Source organism: Rhineura floridana, chromosome 22, assembly GCF_030035675.1.
Source record: "Rhineura floridana isolate rRhiFlo1 chromosome 22, rRhiFlo1.hap2, whole genome shotgun sequence".
Lineage (NCBI taxonomy): Eukaryota > Metazoa > Chordata > Lepidosauria > Squamata > Rhineuridae > Rhineura > Rhineura floridana.
The window spans coordinates 9,442,526-9,455,370 of NC_084501.1; the positions used below are offsets into that span (position 1 = coordinate 9,442,526).

Consider the following 12,845-nt stretch of genomic DNA (forward strand, 5'->3'; position numbering starts at 1 on the left):
TTATTATTATTATTGTTGTTGTTGTTGTTGTTGTTGTTGTTGTTGCTGTTGCTGTTGCTGTTGCTGTTGTTGTTATCCTGCCCTTCCTCCCAAAAGGTACCTTACGGGCAGCCTGAACCCTTATATCCCAGCTCAATCACTGAGATCACCCACAGGAGATATGGTCATCTCCCAAGTTGGCGAGGCTCATTCAACATAGATGCAAAATCGAGCCTTCAGTGTTACATCGGCCCAGTAAAGTAAAAGTAAAAAGTTTATTACAGTCAAAAAGTCTGATATGAAATAGCGGTAAGAAAATATGTTTATAGATAGATAGATAAATAAATAAAAGGAGCCCAGGGCGGCAAACAAGTGATAATACAATAAAAACATCTTTAAAACAGTTTCAGTACTGATACAGACTGATAAAGGTCTCTACTTAACAGGCTTGTTGAAAGAGGAAGGTCTTCAGTAGGCACCGAAAAGACAACAGAGATGATGCCTGATATTTAGGTGAGGGAATTCCAAAGGGTAGGTGTCACCACACTAAAGGCCCAATAGTTCGACAATACGTGTGGCGAAGTGGTTAGAGTGTTGGGCTAAGACCTGGGAGACCAGGGTTCAAATTCCCACTTGGCCATGAAGATCACTGAATGACCTTGGGCCAGTCACTGAGGGAATTAGTACAGGGGTCCCTCTCAGCAACCTGGCCTAGGGCCCGTGATTTTAAAGGTTTCCACGATGATGTCTGCGCTGAAGGAAAGCATTTTTGTTGTTTTATTTTTCTTCACATTTCATCCAGAAATGTGTCCACTGCATTAGAAAGGCAGGGCTAAGATCATTAAAATATGACTTGTGTATGTGCTTTAATTTGTAGAACTAAAATATTTTTTTAAGTAGTCTCCTGAGATCTCCAGAAATTTTCAAGTGGTCCACACAGAAAAAAAGTTTGAGATCTGCTGATCTAAACTATGGTTAAATCAGGAATGGTGAACATGTGATCCTGCAGATGTTGCTGGACCACAGCTGCCATCAGTCCTGATCACTGATCATGCTGGCTGTGGCTGATGGGAGTTGTAGTTCAACAAGTATCTGGAGAGCTACAGATTCCCCATCCCTGGTTGAAATGACCGAAGTTTCTGCTTTCAGTTTTGGCTAAGGTTTCCAATTATGTACACATTTGTGGGACTATGGCTTATTCTATCTCTAGCTGGATAAAACAAACTCAAATCAAACCATGGCTTGGCATCCTCATGCAACAACACAAAACAAAGTTTGATTGCCTGAATCCCTCCAGAGTGAGGTTGGTGGGTTGGGGACTGAGTAGCAACTGACTGTAAGCTCTGTGCAAACAGGGACCTTGTGTCAGTGTTTTCTTCTTTAGAAAAACTCTCTTAACTGCCAGGTGCTCTGCTCTAAATAATGATAAAATATTATATATTATCATCAATAATAAAAATAAAAAGATTATGAAGAAACAGCAGGCCAAAGGAGTGTAACTCACCTGAGTGTAGAGGTAACGCAGGAGGAAGTCCAAGAGGAAGGATTTGCCCTTGCGGAAGGCACCAGCCACCGACACCACCACCACATCAAGGTCACGGATGGCATCAGCCAACAGGACACGGCTCAGTGCCTTCTCATCCAGCTCGAAGGAGTGCTGGTCTTTGTGCACCAGCACAATCTGCACTGGGCCCGGCTTTGTTCCCAACATGGCATCTCCAGCTGCACAAACCAAAGGGGTACATGTGTCAATACGCATCAACAGCCAGGCCAACAAGGTTGAGAAGCCCTACAGGGAAGGATCTGGGAGCTGAAACGTTGAGACCAGCAGGGTCCACCGCAAGGCCTCTCAAAAAGGCAAATTCCATGCCAGGGACCATTAGGAAAGGGACTGAAAATGAAACTGCCAATATCATCATGCCGTTATACCAATCTGTGGTGCAGCTGCATTTGGAATACTGTGTACCTTTTTGGTTGCCTCCCCTGAAAAGGGATACTGTAGAATTGGAAAGGCTTCAGGAAAGAGTGACCAAAATGATTAAGAGGATGGAACGACTCCCCTATGAGGAAAGGCCGCAGCATTTGGGACTTTTTTAGGTTAGAGGAAAGGCGAGTAACAGGTGACATGCTGCAAGCGTATAAAATTATGCACAGCATGGAGAAAGTGGATAGAGAAAAGTTTTCTCTATCTCTCATAATACTAGAACTCATGGACATCTGATGAACCTGAATGTTGGAGGATTCAGGACAGACAAAAGGAAGTCCTTCTTCACACAGTTAAACTATGGAATTTGCTCCCACAAGAGGCAGTGATGGCCACCAACATGGATGGCTTTAAAAGAAGGTTAGACAAATTCATGGAGGAAAAGGCTATCAATGGCTACTAGCCATGCTGGCTATGCTCTGCCTCCACAGCCAGAGGCTGTATGTTTCTGAATACCAGTTGTTGGAAACAGCAGAAGGGGAGACTGCCTTTGAGCTTAGGTCTTTTTTGCAGACTTCCCATGGGCATCTGATTGGCCACTGTGAGAACAGGATGCTGGATTAGATGGGCCACTGGCCTGATCAAGCAGTCTCTTCTTAAGCTCTTATATTAAGAGTGTGATGGAGTGGTTGCTGTCCACAGCTTCTAATCGCCTTTGAGCATTGCCTTCCCAACATTTCTCAAGAATGTAGGGCTCAGTTGGGTATACCGCACCCTCAGTTTCATTTGCATTTGCTTCTCAAGGTAGAGAAGGGCTCTGCTAATCATTGTGCCCCATAGATGTTCCTATTTGTTTGGTTCAACCAGGGCTGTGGAGTCGGAGTCGTGGAGTCGGAAGCAATTTTGGGTGGAGTCGGAAGAAATGTACCTACTCCGACTCCAAAATAAAAACTTTCATAGGAATTTAGGAAAGTTTTCTTGTTCAGAAATTTTAATCAAATAAATATATTTTATGTTCTATCAAACTAGCCTGATAATTCATGTGGTGGTGATGAAATGCCTTGTGCTACCATTTTACTACAGTAAATTTGTTATTACTAGTTAATATACATTTGCCATTTATGAAGGAGTCGGACAGTAGAAAAATAGAGGAGTCGGAGTCAAAGGTTTGGCGTACCGACTCCATAGCCCTGGGTTCAACACTGCCTCCCTTGATCACTGCCTCCCAAGTTCTCTTCCTTCATTCTAATCCACCCATTGGTATCTCACAGCCCTCACTCCTGGGATGGAGCAGCACCATTCCTATAAGCAGAGCTTGGAAAAGTTACTTTTTTGAACTACAACTCCCATCAGCCCCAGCCAGCATGGCCACTGGCTGGGGCTGATGGGAGTTGTAGTTGAAAAAAGTAACTTTTCCAAGCTCTGCCTATAAGGTATGGCTGGCTGGCACCTTTAGCCAGGCTCATGTCCCCAATACATCACCCACACCACAAAGGACAAGCCTCATTAACTTGTCAGATAACATTGTTAGGAAATTAAGTGGGGAAGAAAAAGTGTTCCTTACCAAAATAATAATAGTATGCATTGCATTATGAAATTTTGTTATGTGCCTTCAAGCCGATTACGACTTATGGCGACCCTATGAATCAGTGATTTCCAAGAGCATCTGTCATGAATTATGAAATTAATAAGTAGTATAATGAAAGGACACTATGCAAGTCAAACTGGGCAATTTCAAAGTTGCAATTAAGGTTTATCTCACGGTTGTCCCAAGGAAGATCCATCCATAGATAATCAGTATAAACACATAGCTCTTTGCATGAGCTAAAATTAACATGTTAGCAGTTTCTAGTGCCTTTTTCCCTCAGTGTTTAAAGAACGTAAAATTATTGATGTTAACGTATTGTAATGTCTCAAAATAGTAACAAATATTTAAATAATATCACTTCCAAGTAAAGCATTTAAACCACATGAAGTGAATGTTGTTAAATTTCCCCCCCATAACCGAATATTTCATTTCAAATACTTTTTGTTATTCAGAAAAAAACAGAGGCTCGCACAGGAGCAAAATTAGCACAACATACTTTTTAAACTGGAATGTCGGTGCTTGCAAAGCGCTTTGCCCGACACCTCCTTCAAAGTCTGTGTGCAGAGTGCCATTTGAATCCAAACCACACCTGCAAACAAACTTCAAATGAGCCCTTTAAAGCAACACTGAGAACACACCTTCAAAGGAACTCGCTCTCAGCCCCGAACAGCTGATCAGCGCTGAGAGCGACCCTCTTTGAACTTGTTAGGTGATTGGCAGTTGGGCAGACCCACTCACCCGTCAAAGTTGGCCCAGAGGGGTTCAGAGTGGTAAGGATCCAGCCCGCTGGCCGGATTCAATTCCACACCCCTGCGGTAAATCACTGAGATGGCTTCTGCTTGCTCCTCCCCTAACGCAAACAAAAAGCCACAATCCCTGGAGTAGCATTACATCTAAACCAGGGGATCATGCTTCTTGGCTAAAGGACAGAGTATAAATGCTGTAAAATAAATATTTTTTTTCTGGTCTCTCAGCAATTTGGCCACATACACACGAGTTATACAAGCATCAAACAGCACTTCACACAAGCATGCTCTGGATCCCATTAAGAATTCGGTTAATCACACACAGGCCTCAACTGCACTATACATTTAAAGCAGTACCACACCACTTTAAACAGTTGTGGCTTCCCCCAAAGAATCCTGGAAACTGTAGCCTGTTAAGGGTACTGAGAATTATTAGAAGATTAACAGAGGAGCCTGCTGGATCAGGCCAGTGGCCTATCTAGTCCAGCATGCTGTTCTCACAGTGGCTAGCCAGGTGCCTGGGGGAAGCCCACAAGCAGGACCTGAGTGCAACAAGCAAGGGCTTGCAGTGTCTAGAATGGGATGCTGAATCTTTCTCAACACTTCTAGATGCGGCTGGACTACAACTCCTATGTGCAACAGCATCTGGAGGGCCATGGACTTCCCACCCCTGCAAGTGCATTTAATACAGGATCCCTGACTGGTTGGGACTTGGGTTGAGGAGGGGTGGAGTGGGGGAAACCTGTGACCCTCCAGATATCTCAAGGTGGCATTTACATGGTTGCCAGGCACTTGCACCTGCTTAGCTTCAGCAAGATGCCTCATGTGCCTTCAGACCACACCTCAGGACTATTAAGGTTGGGTCATATCACATAACTAGTGAGCACATGCTGCATATAGAGAAAATAAAGGATTCACATCTCTGTCTACCATATGTACAAGCCAGGCAAAGGCACCGAGTACAACATCATGTCTATGCACAGGGTGCCCATCAAACTGTAATGTAAGAACATAAGAAGAGCCTGCTGGATCAGGCCAGTGGCCCATCTAGTCCAGCATCCTGTTCTCACAGTGGCCAACCAGGTGCCTGGGGGAAGCCCGCAAGCAGGACCCGAGTGCAAGAACACTCTCCCCTCCTGAGGCTTCCGACAACTGCTTTTCAGAAGCATGCTGCCTCTGATTAGGATGGCAGAGCACAGCCATCATGGCTAGTAGCCACTGATAGCCCTGTCCTCCATGAATTTGTCTAATCTTCTTTTAAAGCCATCCAAGCTGGTGGCCATTACTGCGTCTTGTGGGAGCAAATTCCATAGTTTAACTATGCGCTGAGTAAAGCGGTACTGCGCTCAGTAAAGTAAAGAAGATTCCTGTTCTCTTCACAAAGCTACAATTCCCAGAATGGTTTTAACTGCCAGTCTCTCTTGCCAGGGAACTCTGAGAATTGTAGCTCTGTGAGGGGGAATAGGGGTCTCCTAACAATTCTCAGCGCCCTTAAAAAAATGACAGTTCCCAGGATTCTTTGGAGGAAGCCATGACTGTTTATAGTGGCATGATAGTGCTTTACATGTGCAGTGCAGATGGGTATGTAAAGGCACGCATATAAATACATATACAGAGAGAGAGAGAGAGAGAGATGATCTGTTATTTTTGTAAACCTGTTAGAGACTGTCTCGGTATTAAGATATATAAATGAAATATTCTTGCCGGGCCTACTGAAATTCTGGGAGACCAGCAACCACTATGCATGTCACACACATGTACATGCAGGATGCCTGACAGATCAACCTGGGCATGCCATCAAAAACACAACAAACAGGCACCCCCTCTCAGCAGCATCTCACCATCCATCTGCATGAAGCCGAACCGGTGACAGAGAGGCGCTTCCTCACGGGAGAGTTCAAACCTTCATGGCTCACGCTGGTCGGGACCACCCACCCGGCAGGCAGGCTTGGCAAGATATTATGGGCCGCCCGGGGATGGCATCCAGCAAACTGGAGCAGCTTCTCGAGAGCCAGGCCTTCCGTTGCAAGCCTGGCTGCTCTTGCTGCTGCTGCTGCTTCTAGGCTTTCATGAGGTTTCAACTGGGGCAGGAGATGGTTAAAAGGCAGCACTCCTTTGAGAGGACAACACCCATCCTTTCCGGTCCAAGGAGAACATAACAATCCCATCGCCATGGCAACAGCAGCCGGAAGTGCTCTCTAGGCCGAGTTCCAAGGAGGGACCGTTGCCCATGATGCTTTGTGTTCCTCTGTCCAATGCATTTCACACAGGTTGCTGTCATTTCAGGCCACCCTCTCCCTGCCCCCCCCACCCAGCAAAGGCCAAACAGAGAGGTCTGGAGGGCCACATTCGCCCTCCGGGGGCCTGAGGTTCCCCACCCCTGAACTAATACAGTAAGGGAGAGAAGAGGAGGAGGGGGAAGTCTCTGTGACTGAATGCACACCATACATTTAAAGCACATCCCTTCCCTGAGAATCCTGGGAATTGCAGTTTGTAAAAGATGCTTTGTGAGGGGTTAGCTACAGTTCCCAGGATTCTTCGGAGAGGGGAATGTGTTTTAAATGTATGGTGGGCATACAGCCTATGTCTTGTGCCTCCAGATGTTGTTGGACCACAACTCCCATCTTTCCTGACCATTGGCAATGCTGGCTGAGACTGATGGGAGTTGTGGTCCAACAACATCTGGAGGCACACTGGTTGGGAAAGGCTGCTCTATAAGTTTTTAATGTTTGTACTCTTTGATAAAGGACCCCTTCTTTTTTCATCTCCCCCCAACTCAGCAATTTACAAGTTGCCAAGTGAGGTCCTTGGGACACCAGTCTTCTCTCTTATCTTCTTATCTGCCTGGTTCAAAAAGGAGGCCAGTTGAATTAACATCAATTTTAAGACCTCTGTGTGCCTGCCCAAGTAATTCAATATGCCACCAGCTCTAGCACTGTGTAGGCTAGGAGAAAATTAAATGCAAGCGAACTTTCTTTTTTATTTATCTGCGAAAATTTCTATTCTGCTGACATTCAGAAAAAAATATCATGGCAAGGAACCTCACTAAGATCAACAGTAAAATTACATTCATAGAACAAATACAAAATACATCACAAATCAGGACATCGGCTTAATACATGAAATACTGCTGGATCACCCCTCAGGGAAATCGCCTGGGTGAATTAGATGAGTTTAAGCAGGTACCTAAATCCCAATATTATAGGTGTGTCTGTCTGATGTCCACTGGGGTATTCCAAAGGGCAGGTGCCACCACACGAAAGGCTCCAGTCTTAGTGGGCATGAAACAAACTTTGGAGCATCCCTGCCAACCTTTTCAGGTGTTAAGCTCGGCACCAGGGGCTCTCCTGGCAGTTCCACCACCTTCAGGAATGGCAGCCTGGGAGATGCCTTACTCTGGATCCATCTTCACTGTACATTTAAAGTAGTAGTATACCACTTTCAACAGCCAGGGCTTCCCACCAAAGAATCCTGGGAAATGTCGTTTGCTAAGGGCGCTGAGAGTTGTTAGAAGACCCCCCCCCTTTTCCCTTCACAGAGCTACAGTTCCCAAAGTGATTTAACAATTAATCCCTCTTCCCAGGGAAGTCTGGGAATTGTAGTTCTTTGGGGGAAATCGAAATCTTCCCTTGCACTTGATCTGGAAGCTGCAGTTAGTGCAGAATGCCGCAGCATTGCTGCTGACAGGCGTGAAATCCTGATAACATATAACACCCCTGCTTAGAGATCTGCACTGGTTGCTGATTTGTTATCGTGCCAAGTTCAAAGTGTTACTACTGGTATATAAAGCCCTTCATAGCTTGGGATTATTTTACTTATGGGATTGCCATACCACATGTGGGACTGCTCAACTGCTTCGGTCTGCAGAACTGGCACTGTTACAGCTGCCACATAATGCTCATTCCGCACTTGTAAGATATCGTTCTTTCAGTGTGGCAGCACCTACACTTTCGAACTCCCTGCCTATTGACATCAGGCATGCAGCTTTGCCATAGTCTTTTCAGTGCCTGCTTCAAGCATTTTTGTTTAGGCAAGCCTAACCAGGCATGCTAACATGTGTCTTTATTGTTTTTAATGATCTTTTGAATGGTTTTAGACTCCTGGATTTTATCTGTCTTTTACAATAATTATGTTTGTTTTTGTAAATGGCTTAGATGTCCTATTGCAATGAAGCAGTATATAGATGTTGTTAAATTACATATATAAAAAAGCAGCAATTTGCATGGGCTGGCATCGCTGCAGCAGCCAGTACAGCTGTGGGGAACTTTTGGCCCTCCACATGTTGCTGAACTACAACTCCCCTCCTCCTCCTGACCATTGACTTACTAGGGCTGGTAGGAGCTGTAGTTCTGCAACATCTGGAGGGCCAAAGGTTCTCAGCAAGTCAGGTAGGAACGGCTGCTCAGAAACAGCAGGGATATAAAAGTATTATAATTTAGCAGTATGAATGTCAGAAAAGAACTGAGGGGAACTCAAATCCCCACCCTTGGACTCCATTCCCTGCAATATTTCAGGTTATGGGGGCCCATACATATTGGCCAAGTCTGCTTGCCAACTTGGGGGGAGGGCAGGGGAAGAAATCCTGTAAAAATATCTCCTGCAAAGGTTCCTAAGCTGTTTTTTGCAAGCTGCAAGTTTCACAGTCCTCTAGAACATAAACTTCCGTGAAAGGAAAGGAAAGGCAGCACCGTACACACCCAGGCAAGAAAAAACAACACAATCCACTCACATACCATAAGCTCTGCCAGCCAGCCACTGACTGCAGTGAGTCAGAAACCCAGACCGCTCCCTCAAAATCCGGGCCTGTTTTGCATTTAGCAGTACAAGGATCAGCCATTGCCTCTTGTCCGGAAAAAGAAGCCTCTCCACCATCTTCCTCTGCTGTACAAAGCGGAGGCCACCGCAAGTGCAATCTCTCACAACCCATCACCAAACATTTACCGTGGCCTTCCAGCTGCTAAATAAACCAGCAACCCTGTTTTTGCAGTCACAGCACCTTGCTTCCAGCAGCGGCCAGTCAAATGCCTCTGGAAACTCACAAGCAAGGCATGAAGGCAACAGCTATCCCACTCGTCGTCCCACACACACATACCATCGCAACTGGTGTTTAGAAGTATACTGCCTCTGAACACGAAAGCTCCGTTTAGCTATCACAGCTAATAGCCATTGATAAACCTCTCCTCCTCCATGGACGGGCCATAGTTCAGTGGTAGAGCATCTACTTTGCATGCAGAAGGTCCCATGTTCAATCCCCGGCATCTCCAGAGATCCCCACCTGAACCCCTAGAGAGCCGGTGACAGTGTTGACAATACTGAGCTAGACAGACCAAGGGTTTGACTCAGTACAACGCAGCTTCCTCTTATCCACGTTTTTGTCCAATTCCTTTTTATCATCTAAGCCCACATGTTCACCAACCGCACCTTGTGGCAGCAAATTCCTTAACTCAATTACTACGATAACTTGTCACAAGATACAACGCCTTTCCATGGGAGAACACTGTGCCCAAGGCAGCTTACAACTGACATAGGAGTCTAAGAAGAGCTCTTCTGGATCAGACCAAAATCCTATCTAGTCCAGCATCCTGTTTTTCACAGTGGCCAACCAGATGCCCCAACAGGAAGCCCACAGACAGGACTTAAGCACAACAGCATCTCTCCGCACCTCTGATTCCCAGCAGCTGATATTCAGACGCATATTGCAAGCTGAACTTTACATCACTAATTGGTCATTATAGCCCTCTTCACGCATTCGGCAATAACCATCTCCTGCTGTGGTTCCCCAGCAACTGGCATTTAGTGGCATGGTGCCTCTGATCCTGGAGACAACGCAGAGCCATCAGCACTAAAAGCCACAGATTACCTTTGCTGTTGTTATGTGCCTTCAAGTCTATTACGACTTATGGTGACCCTATGAATCCGTGACTTCCAAGAGCATCTGTCATGTTCAGATCTTGTAAGTTCGGGTCTGTGGCTTCCTTTATGGAATCAATCCATCTCCTGTTTGGACTTCCTCTTTTTTTACACCCTTCTGTTTTCCCCAGCATTGTTGTCTTTTCTAGTGAACTGATAACCTTGGAAAATGGAAATGGACTGCCTTCAAGTCGACCCCAACTTATGGCGACCCTATGAATAGGGTTTTCATGGTAAGCAGTATTCAGAAGGGGTTTACCATTGCCTTCCTCTGAGGCTGAGAGGCAGTGACTGGCTCAAGGTCACCCAGTGAGCTTCATGGCTGGGTGGGGATTCGAACCCTGGTCTCCCAGGTCGTAGTCCAACACTTTAACCACTACATCTTAGCGTACATTAATTGGTCTCATCCCCTAAAACAGGGGTGAGGGAACCTCCAAATGTTGTCGAACGACAACTCCCACCAGTCCCAGCAAAGCATGCCCAATGGCCAGGGATGATGAGGAGTTGTCGTTCAGCAACATCTGGAGGGCCAAAGGTTGCCCACACTTGCCCTAAAACAATACAAAAAAATATAGTAAACAAGGCAACAGCAGAAGAACATCACATGCAGGCGATCATATCTTGAAAAAAACACAGGCACATAGGACGCTTCCTTGTATCGAGCCAGACCATTGGTCCATCTCGGTCAGAACTGTGTAACAGCAGGAGTAGCTGATCTGCTGCCCTCAAGACATAGTTAAACTACAACTCCCATCATTCCTGACCATCAGCCATGCTGGCTGAGGGTGGTGGTAGTTGGGAGTCCAAGAACACGTGGAGGGGCACCAGGTTAGCTAGCCCTGGTCTACACTGACTGGCAGCCGCTCTCTAGGCTTTCAGGCAGGGATCTTTCCCAGCCCTAGCTAGCGTTGTCAGGGACTGAGCCTTTTTGCATTCAATGCAGATGCTCTACCACTGAGCCACCGCCCTTCCCCAAAGGCTTATTGAAATAAAACTTGGCAGTGAAACACCATCGGGGAGGGAGCTCTTTAAGATCTCCTGGGATGAACAGCTCCAAATCTTGGGGGTCTCTAAGGAAGAAGGCCTCTCTCACTCGCCCACCAACCAAACGTCTGCTGATGGTGGTGGAAGGTGAAGTAGATCAACCCCATATCGGCCTGAGTGAATGGGAAGGCTTAAGTAGGATGATGCACTCCTTCCGGTATCCTGGTCTTAAACAGTTAAGACTTTAAAGGCATGCTCTGTGTGGAGAAGTTGTCGTTCCAGAGAACAGGTGAAAGGTAAGGTTGCCACACCACCTGGATTACAGTGATCTTGCCCAGGAAAGCAGCGAACAATTAAGAAATATGTTGAAATACTGGTTGAGGAATTGTCTGCAAGGATATCGCCAAACCTGGAACAGGGGTTTGTCCAAATGTTACACCCCTGCATTGCATGCATCGTTGAGGTCAATGCCAAACACACGGGCAATTTCATGAAGGAAGGCAAGGAAATCATCATGAAAATCAGATTTGCCCCTCCTCACCCTGTGTCATTTGAGTTTCCTTGGCAGAAACCCTATGCATGCTTTTCCTAGAAGGAAGCCCGATTCAACACAGTGGTGCTTAAGTTCAGAGTTAACAGGTACTGCTCAAGTTCAAAATTAAAAAATCAAACCTCCTAAAAGCCCTTCAGGAGTGACGGGGTGCAGAGAGGGACGAGAGAGGAAGAATTGTGCAGAGATGCTGCATTCTTATCAGGAGCTATCTACTCCTACCTCTCCATCCCTCTGGAGAGATCTATAAATGCCCCATTCCAACAGGGCATTTACACCCTCCTCCAGAATAAGCCCCCAGCTCATTTGTATATAAAGCAGGAGTGGGGCCCTGGGGCCATTCAGACATTGCCAGACTCCAACACCCATCATCCCTGAACAATGGCCATGCTACATGGGGCTGATGGGAACTGGAGTCCAACAAGAGGACCACAGGCTCCTCACGCCTGCTGTAATAGATGAATCAGTGCCCTCTCCCCATCCTCCAGTTCAGAGGCATTCTAGCCCTACAGCTGACTTCGCCAACTGGGTGCCCTCCAGATGTTTGGGACTTCAGCTCCCAATCCATTGGTCATTCTGATGTAGGTTGTAGCCCAAAACTGATATAAGTTGCAGTCCAAAACATCTGTCAGGGAAGACTGCCCTAAGAAGATACTTACCACCATCCCTTGGCGTGTGTGAGTGTGGGGGGATTTCCCCCACAGAGGACCCCAGTAACTGTAAGTGGTTCCTTGCATTCTTCTTCAGAGGCACCCCTATAGGCCAGGGCTGGGGAACCTTTGGCTCTCCAGATGTTGCTCCAGATGTTGCAGCAAGGATGATGAGAGTTGTAGTTCAAACATATATGGAAGGGCAAATGTTCCCCACATCTGCTACAGGGGACATCGGTCTCCCCCTCCATCTCTGGGATGTGTGTGTTTACATCCATGCATTTTCCCCACAGAGTGTCCCTCGTGGCGAGATCCGTGCATTCCACTCCATGGGGAGGGAATTATGTCCCCATCTCTCCCCTTCTGGGACATCCCACCCAAAACGGAGGATCGCAATCCACATATTGGGGGGGGGGAGAAGAGAGGGCCCTTACCAGCCGCCGCCAGCTTGACACCGTTCGCCGCTGCCGCCGCCGAAAGAATGGCATAGAACCACCTCCCTCCCTTCTTCCCG

General features: G+C 46.5%; 1 protein-coding gene across 4 annotated transcripts in view; it reads right to left on the minus strand.

The window, feature by feature from the left end:
- Window positions 1–12,845, minus strand: part of ATL3 (atlastin GTPase 3) — a 31,760-nt gene extending 18,915 nt beyond the window's left edge. Inside the window, exons 1-2 of one of the 4 annotated variants that reach the window (XM_061606366.1) lie at window positions 12,766–12,845; window positions 1,484–1,701 (exon numbers count right to left, since the gene is read on the minus strand). In XM_061606366.1, coding sequence (XP_061462350.1) covers window positions 1,484–1,690 — 207 coding nt within the window. In that variant the 5' untranslated portion in view covers window positions 1,691–1,701; window positions 12,766–12,845. Of the gene's footprint in view, window positions 1–1,483; window positions 1,702–3,987; window positions 4,011–4,229; window positions 4,310–6,078; window positions 6,296–12,765 lie in introns of those variants that run through there. The other 3 variants (XM_061606365.1, XM_061606367.1, XM_061606363.1) reach the window with 3 other exon arrangements.